A 21841-nucleotide genomic window follows, 5' to 3' on the forward strand; every position below is an offset into this window, starting at 1 on the left:
CATCGTTACATTAATGCGAATCTTTCTTTCATTTGTTCCACATGTCTCTACATCACCTTGTATATCTCCCCCGACTCTGTCTGAAGAAGGGTCTCGACCCGAAACGTCACCTATTCCTTCTCTCCAGAGATGCTGCCTATCCCGCTGAGTTACTCCAGCTTTTTGTGTCTATCTTCAGTGAAAACCAGCACCTGCAGTTCCTTCTCATGCTGTACGATTAACAGTGTGACTTTTTAAACCTTTAACGGGGCACAGCCACCTCGGAGACATCCCATGTAGTCACCCTGCATTGTATGTTGTTCTTCAATACACTGCCCCACCCTTGCCCTCTGACACTCGCCCCTTCTTGACAGGGGGTGCGGGTGGCAAAGGATTCAGAGTTGGGGGGGGGGGGGGGGGGGGGGGGGGTAGGGTGGGAGTTTTTGTTTGATGCATGAGAGAGAGAGAATACAATTGCAGGAGTAGAACGCAAGGCGGTGCAACGGTAGAGTTGCTGCCTCACAGCGCCAGAGACCCGCCAAGGCCAAGAAACAATCTGGAACGGGGTACTGATTTTTTGGATGGTCAGCCATGATCATATCGAATGGCGGTGCTGGCTCGAAGGGCCGAATGGCCTACTCCTGCACCTATTGTCTATGTTTCTATGTACGATCCTGACATCGGGTGCTGCCTGTACGGAGTCTGCAGGTTCTCCCCGTGACCGCGTGGGTTTTCTCCGGGTGCTCCGGTTTCCTCCCACTCTGTGGAATTCTCTGCCTCAGAGGGCGGTGGAGGCTGGTTCTCTGGATGCTTACAAGAGAGAGCTAGATAGGGCTCTTAAAGATAGTGGAGTCAGGGGATATGGGGAGAAGGCAGGAACGGGGTACTGATTGGGTATGATCAGCCGTGATCACATTGAATGGCGGTGCTGGCTGGAAGGGCCGAATGGCCCTACTCCTGCACATATTGTGTATTGTCTATGTACGGGTTTGCAGGTTAATAATTGTCCCTCTGTAAATTGCCACGTGTGCAGGATACGAAGATGGGATAACATAGAACGTGTGTGAACGAGTGATCGCTGGGTAGCATGGGCCCGATGGGCCGAAGGGCCTGTTTCAATGCTGTACCTCTAAAACTAAAGCGAAAACATGTCAAAGTCTTACCAGGAAAGCTGGAAAACTTAAACCAAGTAAATTAAACAAACAGAAATAACAAAATAACATTGTGGGATAATGATTTGTATTTGTGGTTCACAGTATCCCTAGAGGCCATAACTGCCAAGTTGTTCACTCCAGTCCGGCCAGCTGTGATGGACATTCCGCACGTTCCCTGCAAACTTTTTTAATCTAAAATGTAAATACTGGTTCTGTTTTGTTCTGTTGTTTTTGCACAACCTGTAGGCGTTGCCACTTTCATTTCACTGCACATCTTGTATGTGCATGTGGCAAATAAACCTGACTTGGCTTGATGACTAGCTGCCAGGGGTGGGGAGGGAGTGAAAAGGTCGGCAGGGTGGTTGGGGCAAGGTACAGAGAGAGAGGGATAGAGAGAGGGGGGGGGGGGGGGGGGGGGCAGAACATTGCAGATACAGTGAAGACAGACACAAAAAGCTGGAGTAACTCAGCGGGATTTCTCCGGGTGCTCCGGTTTCCTCCCACACTCCAAAGACAGTCTGTGGAATTCTCTGCCTCAGAGGGCGGTGCAGGCCGGTTCTCTGGATGCCTTCAAGAGAGAGCTTGATAGGGCTCTTAAAGATAGCCCTATCCGGGGATATGGGGAGAAGGCAGGAACGGGGTACTGATTGGGGATGATCAGCCATGATCACATTGAATGGCGGTGCTGGCTCGAAGGGCCGAATGGCCTCCTCCTGCACCGATTGTGTAATGTGTGGACGGCTCGAATGTAATCATGGATGGTCTCTCCGCTGACTGGTTAGCACGTAACAAAAAGCTGTGTCCTGTAGCTCAGCACACATGACATTAAAACATTAATCTTTCCCGGGACTATTTCCAGCTTAATAACAAACTTCCTATAACAGGATGACCAAAACTGAGCACAGTATTCTAGATGTGGCCTCACTATTCCCCACAGTTACACCTGGAACTAATACCTGCTCCTGCACCGTTAGTTAGATTCTTCAACCAGCCAGGTGGCATGGTGGAGTTGCTGCCCCACAGCGCCAGAGACCCGGGTTTGATCCCGACGAGGGGCGCTGTCTGTACGGAGTTTGTACATTCTCCCACTGACCGCATGGGTTTTCTCCGAAATCTTCGGTTTCCTCCCACACTCCAAAGACAATAGACAATAGGTGCAGGAGTAGGCCATTCGGCCCTTCGAGCCAGTACCGCCATTCAATGTGATCATGGCTGATCATCCCCAATCAGTACCCCGTTCCTGCCTTCTCCCCATATCCCCTGACTCCGCTATCTTTAAGAGCCCTATCTAGCTCTCTCTTGAAAGTATCCAGAGAACCGGCCTCCACCGCCCTCTGAGGCAGAGAATTCCACAGACTCACAACTCTCTGGGTGAAAAAGTGTTTCCTCGTCTCCGTTCTAAATGGCTCACCCCTTATTCTTAAACTGTGGCCCCTGGTTCTGGACTCCCCCAACATCGGGAACATGTTTCCTGCCTCTAGCGTGTCCAAACCCTTAATACTCCTATATGTTTCATTAAGATCCCCTCTCATCCTTCTAAACTGTACAAGTGTACAAGCCCAGCCGCTGCATTCTCTCAGCACATGACAGTCCCGCCATCCCGGGAAGACGTACAGGTTTGTAGGTTAATTGGTTTGGTTCAAATGTAAATTGCCCCTAGTGTGTGTAGGGTAGTGTTAGTGTGCGGGGGTCGCTGGTCAGTGCAGACTCAGTGGGCCGAAGGGCCTGTTTCTGCGCTGTATCTCTAAACTAAGCTAAACACCCCTTGCCCTTGTCTTGGCCTCCATCCAGACAAGTGTTCAGACAATGTACAGGTATGGGCAGGGCAGCATCAAGGTAGCTCATATTATATAGACAAACACAGCTGTTAATCTGCTGTGGGGATGGAGGCAAAGTCTATTCAAGAATCACGAATGTCGGATTATCTATGTGCTGGCAGCAGGCCAATGAAATTCTTACTGGCTGCAGTTCAACAGACCCATTAACCCATCAACACACAAACACATAATAATCCACAATACAACGAGTTTGCAACAGTGTACCAGGCATGTGTAGGAAGGAACTGCAGATGCTGGTTTCAACCGAAGATCCTCTAGCGGAGCAAGATAGGCCACTCCTACTAAATTTAATGGGCTGATGTGTAGTACGCAAAGGAGCGGAACGTGGACCTTTTTTTCATCCATTTTAGTAACCTGACCCGACCCGACTCGCAGTGTAATCAACGTTGCGGGAGAACAGTTTGTGTTAATGAATTAAAATTCTGTAAATGAGAAGAAGATTTTTCCCAAATAACTTTTATTTTTACGAGGATGTTTCCGTAACCGGGTTCCGTCTCCGCACTAGTATCTTTGCTCCGCTATGGGGTCTTTGGTGCGGAGACGGAAGCCAGTTACGGAAATGGGGCCGAAAATGACCCATGAATCTGCCCATGACCGCACTACGTCTTTTTCGTCGAGTGGCCTATCTTGCTCGCTATAGGATCTTTGGTATAAACCGAAGCCAGACGCAGAAAGCTGGAGTAAAGGGCCTGTCTAACATTCACAACCTAATTCACGACCTCTGCCCTTGACTCACATTCGCAGCATGGTCGTCACGAGGTCGTAGGTAGGTCGTAGCAGGCCGTAATGCTAGTCGTAGGTACTCCTCGTGGCATCAAGTAGGTCGGGGCGTTTTTTCTAGAATGATAAGAAAAAATGTCCACGTGTAAAAAAGATCTTGAGTTAAGTCGTGAAAGTGGGACAGGCAGCGTCTCTGTAGTTCACCTACTCCTTTTCTCCAGAGATGCTGCCTGACTCGCTGAGTTACTCCAGCCTGTTGTGTCTAATCTCCGGTGTACCAAGGAACCGGGATGTGGTGGGATATGGATCATGTGCGGACTGAAGAGATGAGTTCATCTTGGCATCGTTGTTCAGCACGGACGTTGTGGGCCGAAGGGCCTGTTCTGTGCTGTACTGTTCTATGTTAACCATGGGCCGGAGCTGGCAACATTAAAGATGCATTAGGTTGACACAAATGCTGGAGAAACTCAGCGGGTGAGGCAGCATCTATGGAGCGAAGGAATAGGTGACGTTTCAGGTCGAGACTCGGAAACATCTATGGAGCGAAGGAATAGGTGACGTTTCAGGTCGAGACCTGGAAGCATCTATGGAGTGAAGGAATAGGTGACGTTTCGGGTCGAGACCCTTCCGGGTCTCGACCCGAAACGTCACCTATTCCTTCGCTCCATAGATGCTGCCTCACCCGCTGAGTTCCTCCAGCATTTTTGTCTACCTTCAATTTTTTTATCAGCATCTGCAGTTCTTTCTTAAAGATGCGAATGTCTCTCAGCTGATGTTCTAAGACATCTCCAGGGAAGCTCCCAGGCTCTGGAACTCCCTCCCCCAACTGATCCGCAATTCCGTGTCCCTCACCATCTTCCAGTCCCGCCTCAAGACCCATCTCTTCACCTCTGCCTATCCTTAGCCCCACGTCCCCCTCCGTTTTCATCTGTGCTTGAATTGCCTCATATTGTGTTTTGAATTGAATTCTGTCTTTACTTTGTGTACTATATAACCATATAACCATATAACAATTACAGCACGGAAACAGGCCATCTCGGCCCTACAAGTCCATGCCGAACAAATTTTTTTCCCCTTAGTCCCACCTGCCTGCACTCGTACCATAACCCTCCATTCCCTTCTCATCCATATGCCTATCCAATTTACTAGTCATGTCTCTACTATTTATTTCATTCCGCTTACATGTTTTTCCTCTACTTGCTAAATTTTTTTTAAGGTGTCCTTGAGACTCTTGAAAGGCGCCCTTAAATACAATTTACTATTATTAATGAATGCATTCTGGAGACATGGCCAAACTGGGCTGGAAACTGCTGCTAAATTAATTACAGGTAGAGGGTGGAGCGGGCAAAATAACTTGGCTTCCGCTATATCCTTCAACATGCAACCGTCTCTCTGTTGACTGAGTTGTTGATGGAACATTGTCGGGATGCAAAGCACCTCTTTGCATAGTAGCAACTCCAGGAACATGCCCTTGCACCGAACAACAGTCTGCACCCGAGGATTTGCATCCAGCTCCCTCCATCTGCCACATTTGCCACTGATTACCATGCTGCATTTGTTTAGTGAGATTAAATCACTTGTGGAAGCTGAACCCTCGATCCAGCACACGGCCACTTTTATTGAAAGTGCATTTTGTATTTTAAAGATTCAAGATTCAAGAGAGTTTATCATCATGTGTCCCTGTATAGGACAATGAAATTCTTGCTTTGCTTCAGCACAACAGAACACAGTAGGCATTGACTACAGAACAGATCAGTGTGTCCATATACCAGTATATAAATATATACACACATGGATAAATAAACTGATAAAGTGCAAATACCAGATAATGGGCTATTAATGTTGAGAGTTTTGTCCGAGCCAGGTTTAATAGCCTGATGGCTGTGGGGAAGTAGCTATTCCTGAACCTGGACGTTGCAGTCTTCAGGCTCCTGTACCTTCTACTGAAGGTAGCAGGGAGATGAGTGTGTGGCCAGGATGGTGTGGGTCCTTGATGATACTGCCAGCCTTTTTGAGGCAGCGACTGCGATAGATCCCCTCGATGGAAGGGAGGTCAGAGCCGATGTATGTGTCCATGTCCCTCCATTCCCTGCATATCCATGTGTCAGAGTTTCATAAACACCACAATCATATCTGCCTCCTCCTCCTCCACCACCTCCACCCCTGTGTGTTTTCCAGGCACCCACCACCTTTGTGTAAAGGACTTGCCCCGCACACCTCCTGTACACTTTGCCCCACTCACATGAAACTTCTACGCTCTAAGATCCAAACTACTCTATCTGAAAAATGCAGGTTTAACAGGCAGGAGAGCACAGTAAAAGGTGATAGTGTGGAGCTTGTCGGCTGGGTTTGGCACGGAGCCTGATGGCTGGATAGTGTGGAGCTTGTCGGCTGGGTTTGGCACGGAGCCTGATGGCTGGATAGTGTGGAGCTTGTCGGCTGGGTTTGGCACGGAGCCTGATGGCTGGATAGTGTGGAGCTTGTCGGCTGGGTTTGACACGGAGCCTGATGGCTGGATAGTGTGGAGCTTGTCGGCTGGGTTTGGCACGGAGCCGCCTGATGCAGGCATTATTGCCTTGATCCACCTCCACATGTTGGGACAGGTAACCAAGGTGTTCCTTTCATTCCCATTCTGGCACAAGGCAGTCTTTGTGTGACTGGTGGGAACCCTGTCTGTGCCTTGTAGAATGGATGCCAGATCACACGCGGGCATTTCTACTTCAAACCACAATCATTCTGACCTTCTCTGGACTCTGGGCCGATGGCCATTTAGTTTGTGGTCATTCACAATGTCCACGAGGTCAGGTCACAGTGCAATAGGGCCCAGTGCTGTAGAAGGGAACTGCAGATGCGGGTTTAACACAAAGATAGACACAAACTGCTGGAGTAACTCAGCGGGACGGGCAGCATCTCTGGGGAGGAGGCAGATACGATAGTGGTGCTTATGAAACTCTGACACATGGGATACGCAGGGAATGGAGCGACATGGGCACAGGCAGGTGGTCTTGGCATCAAGGGGGTGAGAGGTGGGGGAGAGTGGGGGGGTGGGAGGGGGGGGGGTGATAGAGGGAGGGGGGGTGGGGGAGAGGGGAGGGGTGGGGGGAGAGTGGGGGGGGGGGATGGGGGGGGTGGGAGTGGGGGGGGGGGCGGGAGTATGGGGGTGAGAGGGGGGAGGGGTGGGAGAGAAAGGGTGAGAGAGTAGGGGGGGTGGGGGGGGTGGGGGGGTGGGAGAGAAGAGGGGGTGGGGGGAGAAGGGGGGGTGGAGGGTGTGGGGGTGGGGGAGAAGAGGGGGGTGGGGGAGATGGGGGGGTGGGGGAGAAGGGGGTGGGGGGGGGGAGAAGAGGGGGGGGGGTGGGGGAGAGAGGGGGTGGGGGGGGGGTGTGGGGGAGAAGAGGGGTGTTGGGGGTGGGGGAGGAAGAGGGGGTGGGGGAGAAGAGGGGGTGGGGGGGGGGGGGGGGGGGTGGGGAGGGGGGTGGGGGGGGGGGGGGTGGGGGGATGGGGGGAGAGGGGGGGGAGGGGGTGGGGGGGGTGAGAAGGGGGGTGGGGGAGGGGGGGTGGGGGAGAAGATGGGGGGGGGGAGAAGGGGGGGGGGGGGGTGAGGGGGAGGGGGGGGGGAGAAGAGGGAGATGTGGGGGGGGGGGGAGAAGAGGGGGTGGGGGGGGGGGAGAAGAGGGGGGGGGGGGTGGGGGGGAGGTGAGGGGGTGGGGGAGGGGGTGGGGGGTGGGGAGAGGGGGAGGGGGGGGGAGAAGAGGGGGTAACTTTGCTGAAGTTTCCAGCATTTGCCATTGCTTTGGTCTTGTTAGCTCACCCTCACAGTGAGCGGGCAGGTGGAGTTTGCAGCCATGTCTGTCTGCATCGGGTTGGGAGCTTGTATACGGGACATCTAAACTCAGTCCAACATATCGGAGATGGCCCCAAAGTTCAGGAGTAACCCAGCGGGTCAGGCAGCATCTCTGGAGGAAAAGGCTGGGCTGACGTTTCGGGTCGAGACCCTTCATCAGACTGAGAGTCAGTGGAGGTGGAGGTGAAGAGCTGGAGGTGACAATGGACAGGAGCAGTTCAGCCACAAGTGACCTCAGGCACGGTGGAACTGGAGACCTCCACAGCTGGCTCCATGATCACGGCAGAAGTCCCAAACTATTTTACATTGGTCCCTGTGTAAAGATGCTAGTGTGATTTTCCAGACACCAAATTAATTTAAACTGGGAGCAGATGGGTTTTTTTAAGCTGCAAGGATGTTGCCAGGACTAGAGGGTGTGAGCTATCGGGAGAGGTTGAGTAGGCTGGGCCTCTATTCCATGGAGCGCAGGAGGATGAGGGAGATCTTATAGAGGCCTACAAAATCATGAGAGGAATAGATCGGGTAGATGCACACAGTCTCTTAGGTGAATCGAGGACATAGGTTTAAGGTGAAATGGAAAAGATTTAATAGGAATCTGAGGGGTACAAATCTCTTGATGATGTCGGCTGCTTTTGTGAGCAGCGTGAAGTGTAGATGGAGTCGATGATGGGGTTGCCACATCTACAGTTAGTTTAAGAAGGAACTGCAGATGCTGGTTTAAAACAAACTTTGTTCCATACAGCCCTGTGTAAAAAAGTTACCCCTCAGATTCCGACTGAAAACATTCATATTTATTGAATTAAATGCAGTTGTCATGGTAGCTTTCGAACTGAATCTGGTCCAGGGCTGTACAATGCAGTACAGTGAATCCAACATTATATATTCAACAGTGGTGTACAGCATTGCGTGGCCTTTGGCAAGGATACTCCATCCTGGGGCCACAAATATGGGACTGATGTGTCTGACTGACGTTACACAATGGGATTCCTGCTTCCCTTCTAGAATAAACTGAGGCGTAATCATTGTGGTGACTGTCCTAACTGTCAGGATAATAGACAACAGGTGCAGGAGGAGGCCATTCGGCTATCCAGCTCTCTCTTGAAAGCATCCAGAGAACCGGCCTCCACCGCCCTCTGAGGCAGAGAATTCCACAAACTCACAACTCTCTGTGAGAAAAAGTGTTTCCTCGTCTCCGTTCTAAATGGCTTACCCCTTATTCTTAAACTGTGGCCCCTGGTTCTGGACTCCTCCAACATCGGGTGGAGAACATGGACAGGTCAAGTCGGGGTGAAGTTTCCCCCCCGCCACGGGTCCCATGTAATCCCGTGCTACCTGCTCGATGGTCGGATACCCGGCGATCACTGTTATACACGGCATTGTAAGGAACGATGATAATTAGTAAGATTAAACGAGAACTTACCAGTTTGAAGTTTGATCTGTATTTTATGAGGAGTTACGATGAGGGATTACGTGATGGACCCCGCCACGACGCATGCGTGTCATTCTTCAAAGCAGCGGTGTGGAATCACAGATAACTGTAATGACTAAACATAGTAAGATTAGAGAAGAGGTACCAGTTAAGTATATGATCAAGGGTGGGAGCGGAGGGCACGTAATCCCTCATCGTAACTCCTCATAAAATACAGATCAAACTTCAAACTGGTAAGTTCTCGTTTAATCTTACTATTTTACTTCGAAGTCACGTGAGTGACTACGTGAAGATTTTAAAGCTCTGTGATTTCATGCCGTGGAACGAGTCCATGCATCAAGTCTGCCTTGACTGTTGGGAGGAATTGTGTTAACATAATTTGGACATGAATTCGACATTGAAATCATAAAATATTTAACACAAGTTTATAACCCCTTTTATATGGGTTAAATTAATTTACAGAACTTAAATTATTTCTGCAAATGTTCCAGGTTTCATTACTGGTTATTACAAAATAATTGGAATGTTTTCCCCTCCAGACCATCCTGCTGCCTTGAGGATTTGGTCCATTGGTACATCCAACTCTATCGCTGCCGATGTAGCTGCAGCCCTGGTGGAAAGAGATTTTTTAAATTTTAGTATCCACCCCAGCCTGTGTTTAGCAACTGTTTCAGCCATCTTGAGATGGTCTGGACCGTCACTCTTGGTGTGGTTGCTAGTGGCTGATAAAAAATGTGCCTTTTCATTGCCTCTTAGGATATTCGTTTTCTCCATGTATAACAACAGATGTTTATTATACACAGACGGTCATCTGTTGGGTGTGACCTAATTGTATATTGAGGCCTGCTGATCCCTTTTCTGTTCTGCTTACTATCTCATAAATATGAACGTAATATTTTCTGTTGAGAAAGTCATGTTGTCCAGTCTAGTTTTTGCAGTGACTGTATCCTCTGTGCCGTGACCAATACCATTAGCATGACCGTTTTAATGTCAGTCTGTGTAGGGACAGAGCTGTTGCTGGAGACCAATTCCTGAGCATCTTCAGGATTATTCTCACATCCCATATATGGGAGTATCTGGTTCCCCTCATAGGTTTTGTACCAGTGGGTGAGTCCCAACAGTGTAATGATCTGTCCCCTGCCATAGGTAAGTCGATAGGGCACTTCTGGCGCAGTTAATGGCACTGTAACTGAGCCCCTCATCATAGTGGAGGCCTGCCAGATATTCCAGAACAGATGGGATGTTCATGTCTCTGATTCCATGTTTGATACCACTGGGAACCATGGTTGTGTAGGCCAATCGGGTACTACCAATACCAGATGCAGAGTCTAGTTGTATTTCCTTAATACCCGACTGATGAGGCAGGAAAGGAGGGAATGCGTAAATAAACAATTTTCCCCTCCCCTCCAATGCAGCGAAAAATGCATCTGTCGCCGCTGCCCCAGGGTCTGGTTCCTGTGTAACATATGTTGATAACTGGGACCTGTTGTCTGCCACTGAATTTAGTCTTCCTGGTAGATAAGTGGTTGATATCCAAATATCTCTCTGGATACACCATTGCCAATTTGTATAGCCAGATTGTCACATGCGTCAATTTGTTTCCACCCTGTGGTTAATGTATGTTACCACGGTGGTATTGGTATTGGTGGCTCCACACCCAAGTGTACTGGCATCAGTTTGTAGTACCATGGAAAAGGTTACTGACAATGCTTGGATAGGAACAAGGCCAGATGTTATCTATCCACCATTTTAGTTCCATTTTAGCCTGATTGGTAGTTTCACAGATCTGTCAAGTGACCTGCATAATTTAGAGTGCTTGTATTTTGTTCTCTGTATGTTTTGATAATGTAGAGATCCAAAATTGTGTGGCTGGAAAGGCAGCCGTCATTATGCCAATTACTTTAGCTACCAATCTGATGGATGGTTTGCTGATGTCAGTGAGGTTATTGCAAGCCTTTATTAAATCTCTAGCCTTTCCCTTTAGGCAGAGTCACCGACATGTGAACTGAGTCAATGGTGAAACCCCAGGTAGTCCACAGTAGTGGAGGGCGTTAGTTTAGATTTAACTGGATGAAATGAATCACAGTTCCCCAAATAACTTTTTTTTGTGGCTGTTGCAGTTTAGCCAATTCCAAAGTTTTTGCCCATAATGAGTATGTCATCTAAATATGCCATGACCATGTGTATACGTTTCCGTAGAAACGTTTGGGTTGGTTTCAAATTTTTGTGAACAGTCTGGGCTGATGATAACCCATTTGGCAGTGCTTTGTACTGTTAGTTGTCCCATCCAGTTGAATTTAAGTAACATCTGTGGTCACCTCGTATAGGCACTGAATAGTAAGCATCTTTTAAAATTGATGCTGGCCATTGAAGTGACCTTTGGGAATTAATTGTTAAGCAGTAACAAGGGTATCTATTTTGTCAGATCTATGATGATGCGATGACCATCATCTTTTTGTTTTTGATAGATATATTGGACACGAATTTTAATGGTTCGTGTTGAGTTTTCTCAATTACACCTTTTATGTGAAGCCGTTTCAGTTCAGCTTGCGCTTTTGATTTCCTTTATCAGAAAGCACGAACATTCGGTTCAGTATTTGCTGAACTGGAGGGCTGTACTTGTGTATAAACTCTATTGTATATCCCTGGATACTGCTTAAGATGTAGGTATTGGTTTTTATCATGCTCCATGCATTCAGAAGAGAGTGTAATCTCCACCCACTGTTTGTAGGGAATCAGACCCACCTGCCTCCATGTTACCAGTGGCAGGTTTACCCTTTGTAGGTTCTTCGCTGTTGTTGTAGCGCTGGGGTCTGGATTTGCGGTTTGGTTGGCGTTGGAGGTCCCGCATCTTCTAAGAAGGCCGGCCTGGGCCATGGCCTAAAAGACTCATGTTTTGGGTACCGGTCCTACGAGCTTTCACCAGTTCTGCTGGTGGGTGCTTGGGGGTGCTGTCGTTAGCCGTAGTGGGTTCCTGCACCCCCTGCACTCTTGTCTTTTCTTCTGCGGACCCCTCTTCCAGGTCAGCCCAGAACTGACCCGCAGTGCTCCCCTCTAATGAGGTAGAAGCACTGTGCAGCCCTCAAAGAGGTATTGCTGTGGGTTTATCATAGGCCCACAGTGACCCGACTCCATCTCCCGGAGTCTGTCACGTTGGAGCAAGGCTCCATACACCGCTTCTTCCTGCTCCAGCGCTCTCGGGCGCTGGCCGCCGGCGGTTATGCAAAGTCGGACCCCTCTGAGTCCACGACCTTGATTGTTTTGTGTCTAGCCTTTCCGCCCGGCCGCATGGATCTGGCCGGTGCGGGGGCGACATTGGGCACAGCTGATCCCACTACGGGTAATCCAAGTGCCGCTGGCTGCTGCTGGCTGCCCGCTGCTCCACGGTCCACCTTCTCCAGCTTTGTCCTTCCTTCCGTGGAGTGGATATGGCCGGTGTGGAGGACATCTGGCACAGCTGATCCCATCTAGCCCACCAGCTTTGTCGCAGCCCGTTGTTTCTGCACCTGCAATCACCATAGAAATACAAATAAGACCACGGCTCTTACCTGCAGGTCCAATTTGTTGCTATGGGTGAGCGTCGTTCCACCCCGTCTGCTGCCGTTATTGACTGGTTAAAAGTCAACGGCCCCATTTGAATGGTCTCCTGCCCGGCCGTGGTGTTCTGGCCGGCACGGGACCAAAGGTCGGCACTACTCTCCTTATAACGGGAGATAAACGTGCCTTTGGCTGCTGCTGCCGGCTGCCTGCGATTCCGCTGTCTTCCCCAGCCAGCTTCACTAGCAGCACTATGGCCAGTCCTTTGTCCAGCTTCCCCTCCTGTACAGACCCAGTGCAGGGAAACATTGTTTTTTTGCTCCCTCTCCTGCCCGGCCCGTTGCGGGAGCGAGTCGGGAGCGAATGTCGGGCACAGCTATTCCCATTACGGGAGCCGACTCCGGCCGCAGCTGTTGTCCCCTGTTGCGCTGCTCCACCTGGCTTAGTCACGGCAGGAGCGCAATCTCCTTTTGTCCCCTAATATTCAAAAGGGAACAGAGCACAAATACAACCCACTGTCTTGTAGATTGTTGGCTCCGTTTTCATACACCTGTTTGGGGTGAAGTTTGGCACTCGCTCCCGTTATGGGAGATAGTGGTGCCGACGTCCGTTGCTGGCTGCCTGCTGCTGTTCAGCGGCAGCTCGGCAGCCTTTCTGCAAACAAGGTTCAGAACTGCTGTAGATTTGGGAGGAACAGCAGCAGCAGCAGATTAGCAAGAGATACGACTGATTGGCTCTAGCCCAAGTGGGAGGAGAGGGGTGAGTCAGAGGGGTGAAAACAGTTGAAAACTGAGGAATTTGCTTTGTAAATTGGTAAGTCAGGCAATTTATCAGTCAATTTAAGCAAGACGGCTCTTAGCGAGCGGCAGTGAGTGAGTGGTCTTGTGAGGGAAGTGCCCTGTGAGAAAAGTGTGAGTCTTTGGCTCGAGAGTCTCCGCGAGGAGGCTGAGGAGAGGAGACCACGCAATACGCTTGAGAGGGAGAGACCAAAGAAGGAGATGTCAGGCAAGCTGATTCAGTGCGATGCTTGCAGTATGTGGGAGGTCAAGGACACCGCTGGTGCCGCTGGCTGCTACAAATGCGAGAAGTGCATCCAGGTAGAGCTCCTGAAGGGCCGTGTTGGGGAACTGGAGAGGCAAGTGGATGACCTCCGGTTCGTACGAGAAACGAAGTCGTTCCTCGACAAATCCTACAGTACGATTGTTACACCTAAGGTACTGGAAGAGAGAAGGTGGGAGACAGTGAGAAAGGGAGGGAAGCATGGAATGCCAATGTCCCCGGGTGATGTACCTCTTGTGAACAGGTTCATCCGCTTAGAAGGTGTTGGGACAGAAGACGTGAGCGGTGGACTGGCCTATGATGCGAATAGGGCTGTTGAGCCAAAACCAAAAAGGCCTAAGGCAGGCAAGGCCATTGTAGTGGGAGACTCCATCGTGAGAGGTACGGACAGGGGTTTCTGCGGCAACAGACGGGATGCGAGGATGGTGTGCTGCCTTCCCGGTGCCAGGATCCAGGATGTCACGGACAGAGTGCAGAAAATCCTCGAGGGCGAAGGTGAACATCCGGAAGTGGTAGTGCATGTCGGCACGAACAATGTCGGAAAGAAGGGGATGAATATTCTGCAGCGTGACTTTAGAGAGCTCGGAAAAATGTTGAAAAGCAGGACCTCCAGGGTGTTATCTCCGGTTTGCTTCCAGTTCCCCGTGCTGGCGAGAGCAGGAACAGGGAGATACGGGACCTGAACGTGTGGCTGAGGAACTGGTGCACGGGGCAGGTATTTAGATTCTTAGATCACTGGGATATGTTTTGGGGTAAGGGGGAACTGTACAAAAGGGACGGATTGCATCTTAACAGGTGTAGAAACATAGAAACATAGAAATTAGGTGCAGGAGTAGGCCATTCAGCCCTTCGAGCCTGCACCGCCATTTAATATGATCATGGCTGATCATCCAACTCAGTATCCCGTACCTGCCTTCTCTCCATACCCTCTGATCCCCTTGGCTACAAGGGCCACATCTAACTCCCTCTTAAATATAGCTAATGAACTGGCCTCAACTACCCTCTGTGGCAGAGAGTTCCAGAGATTCACCACTCTCTGTGTGAAAAAAGTTCTCCTCATCTCGGTTTTAAAGGATTTCCCCCTTATCCTTAAGCTGTGACCCCTTGTCCTGGACTTCCCCAACATCGGGAACAATCTTCCTGCATCTAGCCTGTCCAACCCCTTAAGAATTTTGTAAGTTTCTATAAGATCCCCTCTCAATCTCCTAAATTCTAGAGAGTATAAACCAAGTCTATCCAGTCTTTCTTCATAAGACAGTCCTGACATCCCAGGAATCAGTCTGGTGAACCTTCTCTGCACTCCCTCTATGGCAATAATGTCCTTCCTCAGATTTGGAGACCAAAACTGCACGCAATACTCCAGGTGTGGTCTCACCAAGACCCTGTACAACTGCAGTAGAACCTCCCTGCTCCTATACTCAAATCCTCTTGCTATGAAAGCCAACATACCATTCGCTTTCTTTACTGCCTGCTGCACCTGCATGCCTACCTTCAATGACTGGTGTACCATGACACCCAGGTCTAGCTGCATCTCTCCCTTTCCCACTCGGCCACCATTTAGATAATAAATCTGCTTCCCCCGTTTTTGCCACCAAAATGGATAACCTCACATTTATCCACATTATACTGCATCTGCCAAACATTTGCCCACTCACCCAGCCTATCCAAGTCACCTTGCAGTCTCCTAGCATCCTCCTCACACCTAACACTGCCCCCCAGCTTAGTGTCATCCGCAAACTTGGAGATATTGCCTTCAATTCCCTCATCCAGATCATTAATATATATTGTAAATAGCTGGGGTCCCAGTACTGAGCCTTGCGGTACCCCACTAGTCACTGCCTGCCATTGTGAAAAGGACCCGTTTACTCCTACTCTTTGCTTCCTGTTTGCCAGCCAGTTCTCTATCCACATCAATACTGAACCCCCAATGCCATGTGCTTTAAGTTTGTATACTAATCTCTTATGTGGGACCTTGTCGAAAGCCTTCTGGAAGTTCAGATACACCACATCCACTGGTTCTCCCCTATCCACGCTACTAGTTACATCCTCGAAAAATTCTATAAGATTCGTCAGACATGATTTACCTTTCGTAAATCCATGCTGACTTTGTCCAATGATTTCACCACTTTTCCAAATGTGCTATCCCATCTTTAATAACTGACTCTAGCAGTTCCCCACTACCGATGTTAGGCTAACTGGTCTGTAATTCCCCGTTTTCTCTCTCCCTCCCTTCTTAAAAAGTGGGGTTACGTTTGCTACACGGCAATCCTCTGGAACTACTCCAGAATCTAAAGAGTTTTGAAAGATTATTACTAATGCATCCACTATTTCTGGAGCTACTTCCTTAAGTACTCTGGGATGCAGCCTATCTGGCCCTGGGGATTTATCGGCCTTTAATCCATTCAATTTACCCAACACCACTTCCCGACTAACCTGGATTTCACTCAATTCCTCCACCTCCTTTGACCCGCGGGCCCCTGCTATTTCCGGCAGATCATTTATGTCTTCCTTAGTGAAGACGGAACCAAAGTAGTTATTCAATTGGTCCGCCATATCCTTGTTCCCCATGATCAACTCACCTGTTTCTGACTGCAAGGGACCTACATTTGTTTTAACTAATCTCTTTCTTTTCACATATCTATAAAAACTTTTGCAGTCAGTTTTTATGTTCCCTGCCAGTTTTCTTTCATAATCCTTTTTTCCTTTCCTAATTAAGCCCTTCGTCCTCCTCTGCTGGTCTCTGAATTTCTCCCAGTCCTCCGGTATGCTGCTTTTTCTGGCTAGTTTGTACGCATCATCCTTTGCTTTGATACTATCCCTGATTTCCCTTGTTATCCATGGATGCACTACCTTCCCTGATTTATTCTTTTGCCAAACTGGGATGAACAATTTTTGTAGTTCATCCGTGCAGTCTTTAAATGCCTTCCATTGCATATCCACCGTCAACCCTTTTAGAATTAATTGCCAGTCAATCTTGACCAATTCACGTCTCATACCCTCAAAGTTACCTTTCTTTAAGTTCAAAACCATTGTTTCTGAATTAACAATGTCACTCTCTATCCTAATGAAGAACTCAACCATATTATGGTCACTCTTGCCCAAGGGGCCACGCACAACAAGACTACTAACTAACCCTTCCTCATTACTCAATACCAAGTCTAAAATAGCCAGCTCTCTCGTTGGTTCCTCTACATGTTGATTTAGATAACTATCCCGCATACATTCCAAGAAATCCTCTTCCTCAGCACCCTTGCCAGTTTGATTCACCCAATCTATATGTAGATTGAAGTCACCCATTATAACTGCTTTGCCTTTGTCGCATGCATTTCTAATTTCCTGTTTGATACCATCTCCAACTTCACTACCACTGTTAGGTGGCCTGTACACAACACCCACCAGCGTTTTCTGCCCCTTATTGTTTCGCAGCTCTACCCATACCGATTCCACATCCTCCAAACTAATGTCCTTACTTTCCATTGCGTTAATCTCCTCTCTAACCAGCAACACTACCCCCCACCTCCTTTTCCTTTCTCTCTATCCCTCCTGAATATTGAATATCCCTGGATGTTCAGCTCCCAGCCTTGGTCACCCTGGAGCCATGTCTCCGTGATCCCAACTATATCATAGTCATTAATAGCTATCTGCACATTCAACTTATCCACCTTATTACGAATACTCCTTGCATTGAGACACAAAGCCTTCAGGCTTGTTTTTACAACGCTCTTACCCCTTGGGATCACGGGCGCTGTCTGAAATCCTGATCCGAAACAAATTAAGGAATTCGGATTGTTTGTGAAAATCAGGAAACAAATATCTGCAGATGCTGTAGGTCTCGAGGGAGAATTTCCTGGGAATATTCAGCAAATTCACTGAGAAACAGGGTTTATCATCTTCAGGTTGTTGTGAATTCTTCTTGTCTTTGCACAGATGCTGCATGACCCGCTCCGTGTTCTGTGCTGTCCTGGGGCGGTCACAGTGGCGCAGCGGGTAGTGTTGCTGCCTTACAGCGCCGGAGACCCGGGATCCATCCCAACCACGGGCGCTGTCTCTGTACGGAGTTTGTACGTTCTCCCCGTGACCTGCGTGGGTTTTCTCCGAGATCTTCGGTTTCCTCCCACGCTCCAAAGACGTGCAGTTTTGTGGGTTAAACGTGTGAGAAGGAACAGATGTGGGTTAAACCGAAGATAGACACAAAATGCTGGAGTAACTCACCGGGACCGGCGGCATCTCTGGAGCGAAGGAATGGGTGACACTGCAGGTCGAGAGTCTGAAGAAGGGTCTCGACCCAAAACGTCACCCATTCCTTCTCTCCAGAGACGCTGCCTGTCCCGCTGAGTTACTCCAGCTTTTTGTGTCTATCTTCAGTTAGTTTAGTTCAGTTTATTATTGTGCCAATGTACTCTCTTCTTCTTCTTGCGTATGGCCTAAAGTTGAAGGACAACTTAGAAACATAAAAACATAGAAATTAGGTGCAGGAGCAGGCCATTCGGCCCTTCGAGCCTGCACCGCCATTCAATATGATCATGGCTGATCATCCAACTCAGTATCCCGTACCTGCCTTCTCTCCATACCCCCTGATCCCCTTAGCTACAAGGGCCACATCTAACTCCCTCTTAAATATAGCCAATGAACTGGCCTCAAGTACCTTCTGTGGCAGAGAGTTCCAGAGATTCATCACTCAGTTCAAGAGATTCACAACTTGTTCTATTTGATCTTGGTTGTGTACCTTGGGTTGATTGCATTAGTCAAGACGGGGTGGACCACGTGTAGATTGCAACCTCCCACCCCACCAAGCTGCCGTGGAAGCGTTCGTTGCAGTTAAATAAATGAGTACACAAGATTAGACTCAAACAGTCCGCAGCGTACACATACTGTAATGGATAAAAGGTACACTGTTTATCGCAAGGTAAAGTCAAAGATAGTTCAACAGTCTACAATGAGGTAGATGGGAGGTCAGGACCACTCTCTGGTTGGTGAGAGGATGGTTCAGTTGCCTGATAACAGCTGGGAAGGAACTGTCCCTGAATCATATAAGATTATCAAGGGTTTGGACACGCTAGAGGCAAGAAACATGTTCCCGATGTTGGGGGAGTCCAGAAGCAGGGGCCACAGTTTAAGAATAAGGGGTAAGCCATTTAGAACGGAGACGAGGAAACACTTTTTCTCACAGAGAGTTACGAGTCTGTGGAATTCTCTGCCTCAGAGGGAGGTGGAGGCAGGTTCTCGGGATGCTTTCAAGAGAGAACTAGATAGGGCTCTTAAAAATAGTGGAGTCAGGGGATATGGGGAGAAGGCAGGAACGGGGTACTGATTGGGGATTATCAGCCATGATCACATTGAATGGCGGTGCTGGTTCGAAGGGCTGAATGGCCTCCTCCTGCACCTATTGTCTATAGTCTGGAGGTGTGCGTTTTCACACTTCTGTACCTCTTGCCTGATGGGAGAGGGGGGGAAGAGGGAGTGGCCACTCGGCCCGTGATGATGCTGCTGGCCGTGTGTCTCCGCCACCACACATGTCCACTGAACAATCCCCGATCTGTCCGCGCGCTTCAGATCCTGTGCCATTTCACTGCCGCGCTGTTTGCAATGTTGTGGAAGTTAGTAACCTTCTGATCTCTCCTTTATTTCAAACACGCTAACTTATTGTGAAGTGCTGAAGACTTGAATGGGTAAACGCATGCCTGCATCTCTGCATCCATTGTTTGTGTGCGGGGGGGGGGGGGGGGGTGGGGGGGGGGGGGAGGGCGGTTCGCAACGTGTCGTCTTGTAAATCCCCAGCCCCGGCAGGCTGGAACGTGGAGCTGCTGTTACTGCTCCCCACAACGTGTGTGTGTGTGTGTGTGATGTCCCCGTGGGTCTGGCCGCTCCCTACTACCCCATCCCCCCCTCCCCCAACTCCTGATCCCCCCCCTCTCAGCATCTCGATCCTGATACAGGACATATCTGGGGAATGGAGGGGATGTCCGGCAGCTTCCAGCCACTGCCCAGCAGGGGGCGGGAGTAGCGAGGGGGCCCATTCCCTGACCATCAGATGGTCAGAGCCCCCAGAGAGAGGGACCACCCCTCACCCTCCACCCTCCCCCCCCCCCTCTCACTCAGTGCAGCCGTGGCCAGTCAAAACTCGGACCAACTTCATCAATCCAAAAGTGAAAGGAGCACAATTAGGCCATTCGGCCCATCAAGTCTGCTGCACCATTCAATGATGGCTGATCTATCTCTCCATCCTAACCCCATTCTCAGGCCTTCTCCCCATGACTCCTGACACCTGCACTAATCAAGAATCTATCTATCTCTGCCTGAAAATTCTCCATTGACGTCTTCCACAGTCGCCTTTGGTAACTTAACCCCACCAACACAAAGAGCTTCTGAAGAAGGGTCCCAACCCAAAACTGTGGTTCACCATGTCCTCCAGAGATGCTGCCTGACCCATTGTTACTCCAGAGATGCTGTCTGACCCATTGTTACTCCAGAGCCCATTGTTACTCCAGTGATGCTGCCTGACCCATTGTTACTCCAGTGATGCTGCCTGACCCATTGTTACCCATTGTTACTCCAGTGATGCTGCCTGACCCATTGTTACTCCAACACTTTTGTGTTTCACAATGGAGGTTGAGGTGTATTATTGTCTGGGGGCTGAGGTACAATGCTAGGCTTTATTTTACACGCTATCCCAACATATCAGATAGTAAAATGTTGAAAAGCAGGACCTCCAGGGTTGTTATCTCCGGTTTGCTTCCAGTTCCCCGTGCTGGCGAGAGCAGGAACAGGGAGATACGGGACCTGAACGTGTGGCTGAGGAACTGGTGCACGGGGCAGGGATTTAGATTCTTAGATCACTGGGATCTGTTTTGGGGTAATGGGGAACTGTACAAAAGGGACGGATTGCATCTTAACAGGTGTGGGACCAGCATTCTGGCAGGCAGGTTTGCCACTGCTACACGGGTGGCTTTAAACTGAATAAGGGGGGTGGGGTGTCGAATGGGATGGTGGAGGTTGGAGGTAAAGGGAAAGGGTTTCTTATTGTATAAGGGGTAAGAGTGTTGTAAAAGTGGCTAAGGGGATCAGGGGGTATGGAGAGAAGGCAGGTATGGGATACTGAGTTGGATGATCAGCCATGATCATATTGAATGGCGGTGCAGGCTTGAAGGGCCGAATGGCCTACTCCTGCACCTAATTTCTATGTTTCTATGTTTCTAGTAACAGGCGTAGATACAATCAGGCCTAACAGGGACAATATGTGGAGCAAAGGGGAAGATACAGAGTGCAGGATCTAGTTCTCAGCATTGTAGTGCATCAGTTCCACAGACAAAGTCCAATGTCCACAACGGGGTAGAGGTGAATCAGACAGTACCCCAGCTTATGGAAGGACCATTCAGAAGCCGGATAACAGAGGGGAAGATACTGTTCCTGAGTCTGGTGGTGCGCGCTTTCAAGCTTCTGTACCTTCTGCCGGACGGGAACAGTGAGAAGAAGGAATGACCGGGGTGGGACAGCGGTAAATCTCCCATGGTGCTTCCCCCCCCCCCCCCCCCCCAACAGCTCACGTCCCCCCCCCCCCTCGCCACGTGTCGCATGATAAAACGTTGTGTTTCAGCATCTCTAGAGCTTCCAATGTAACTGTGACTTTTTTTCCTCCCCCCCCCCCCCCCCCCCCCCCCCCCCCGCCCCTCAAGATGTTGGCAGAAGATGAGCTGGTGAAATCGCAGCTGAGGAACTCGCTGCACGTGTTCAGCGCCATCAGCGGAACGTACCGTGGCACGTCTACCTTCTCGTCCGCTCCCTGACGCCCACAGATCGGAGACAACCCTGCCCCTGCTGCTCACGGCCGGATCGGGATTGGTTACTGGGGGTCAGCGTTGGATTGGGGCGAGGGACATCGCCGGGCAAGCCATTGGATATCTACTGTCACGGGCATCCAGTGCCCTGATCAGTCAAAGAGCCCAGTGACAATGCAGACACGGGACGGAGACTCTACTCTCCACACATGGCTCCAGCCTTGCCCGACAGCGCAATGCCCTGCACTCCAGCCTGATCAACCCAACATCCTCAGCACCATGCTTTTGCAACCTGTTATTGACCCACAAACAGACCGGTGAAACCTTGTTAGACAGTAGCCACACCTTGCCCAGGTGTACAGTATAAAACAGAACCAGTATCTCATCCAAATGTCCCATTCTCATCTCAGACTGCTGTGTGTGTAATTTGTAACTACACATAACAAGCAATTGTGTGTAAAAATACCTTCAATATATTCATTGTTTTATATATTTTGTGTGGAGTCGAT

At 49.6% G+C, this 21841-nt stretch overlaps 1 protein-coding gene across 1 annotated transcript in view; it reads left to right on the forward strand.

Moving 5' to 3' along the window:
* The window catches only part of LOC129701980 (dedicator of cytokinesis protein 11-like), a 221125-nt gene extending 199284 nt beyond the window's left edge, over nt 1–21841 (forward strand). The window contains 1 exon segment of the mRNA XM_055643437.1: nt 21231–21841. Coding sequence (XP_055499412.1) covers nt 21231–21341 — 111 coding nt within the window. The 3' untranslated portion in view covers nt 21342–21841.

The sequence above is a fragment of the Leucoraja erinacea genome, chromosome 12 (genome assembly GCF_028641065.1).
Source record: "Leucoraja erinacea ecotype New England chromosome 12, Leri_hhj_1, whole genome shotgun sequence".
Classification (NCBI taxonomy): domain Eukaryota; kingdom Metazoa; phylum Chordata; class Chondrichthyes; order Rajiformes; family Rajidae; genus Leucoraja; species Leucoraja erinaceus.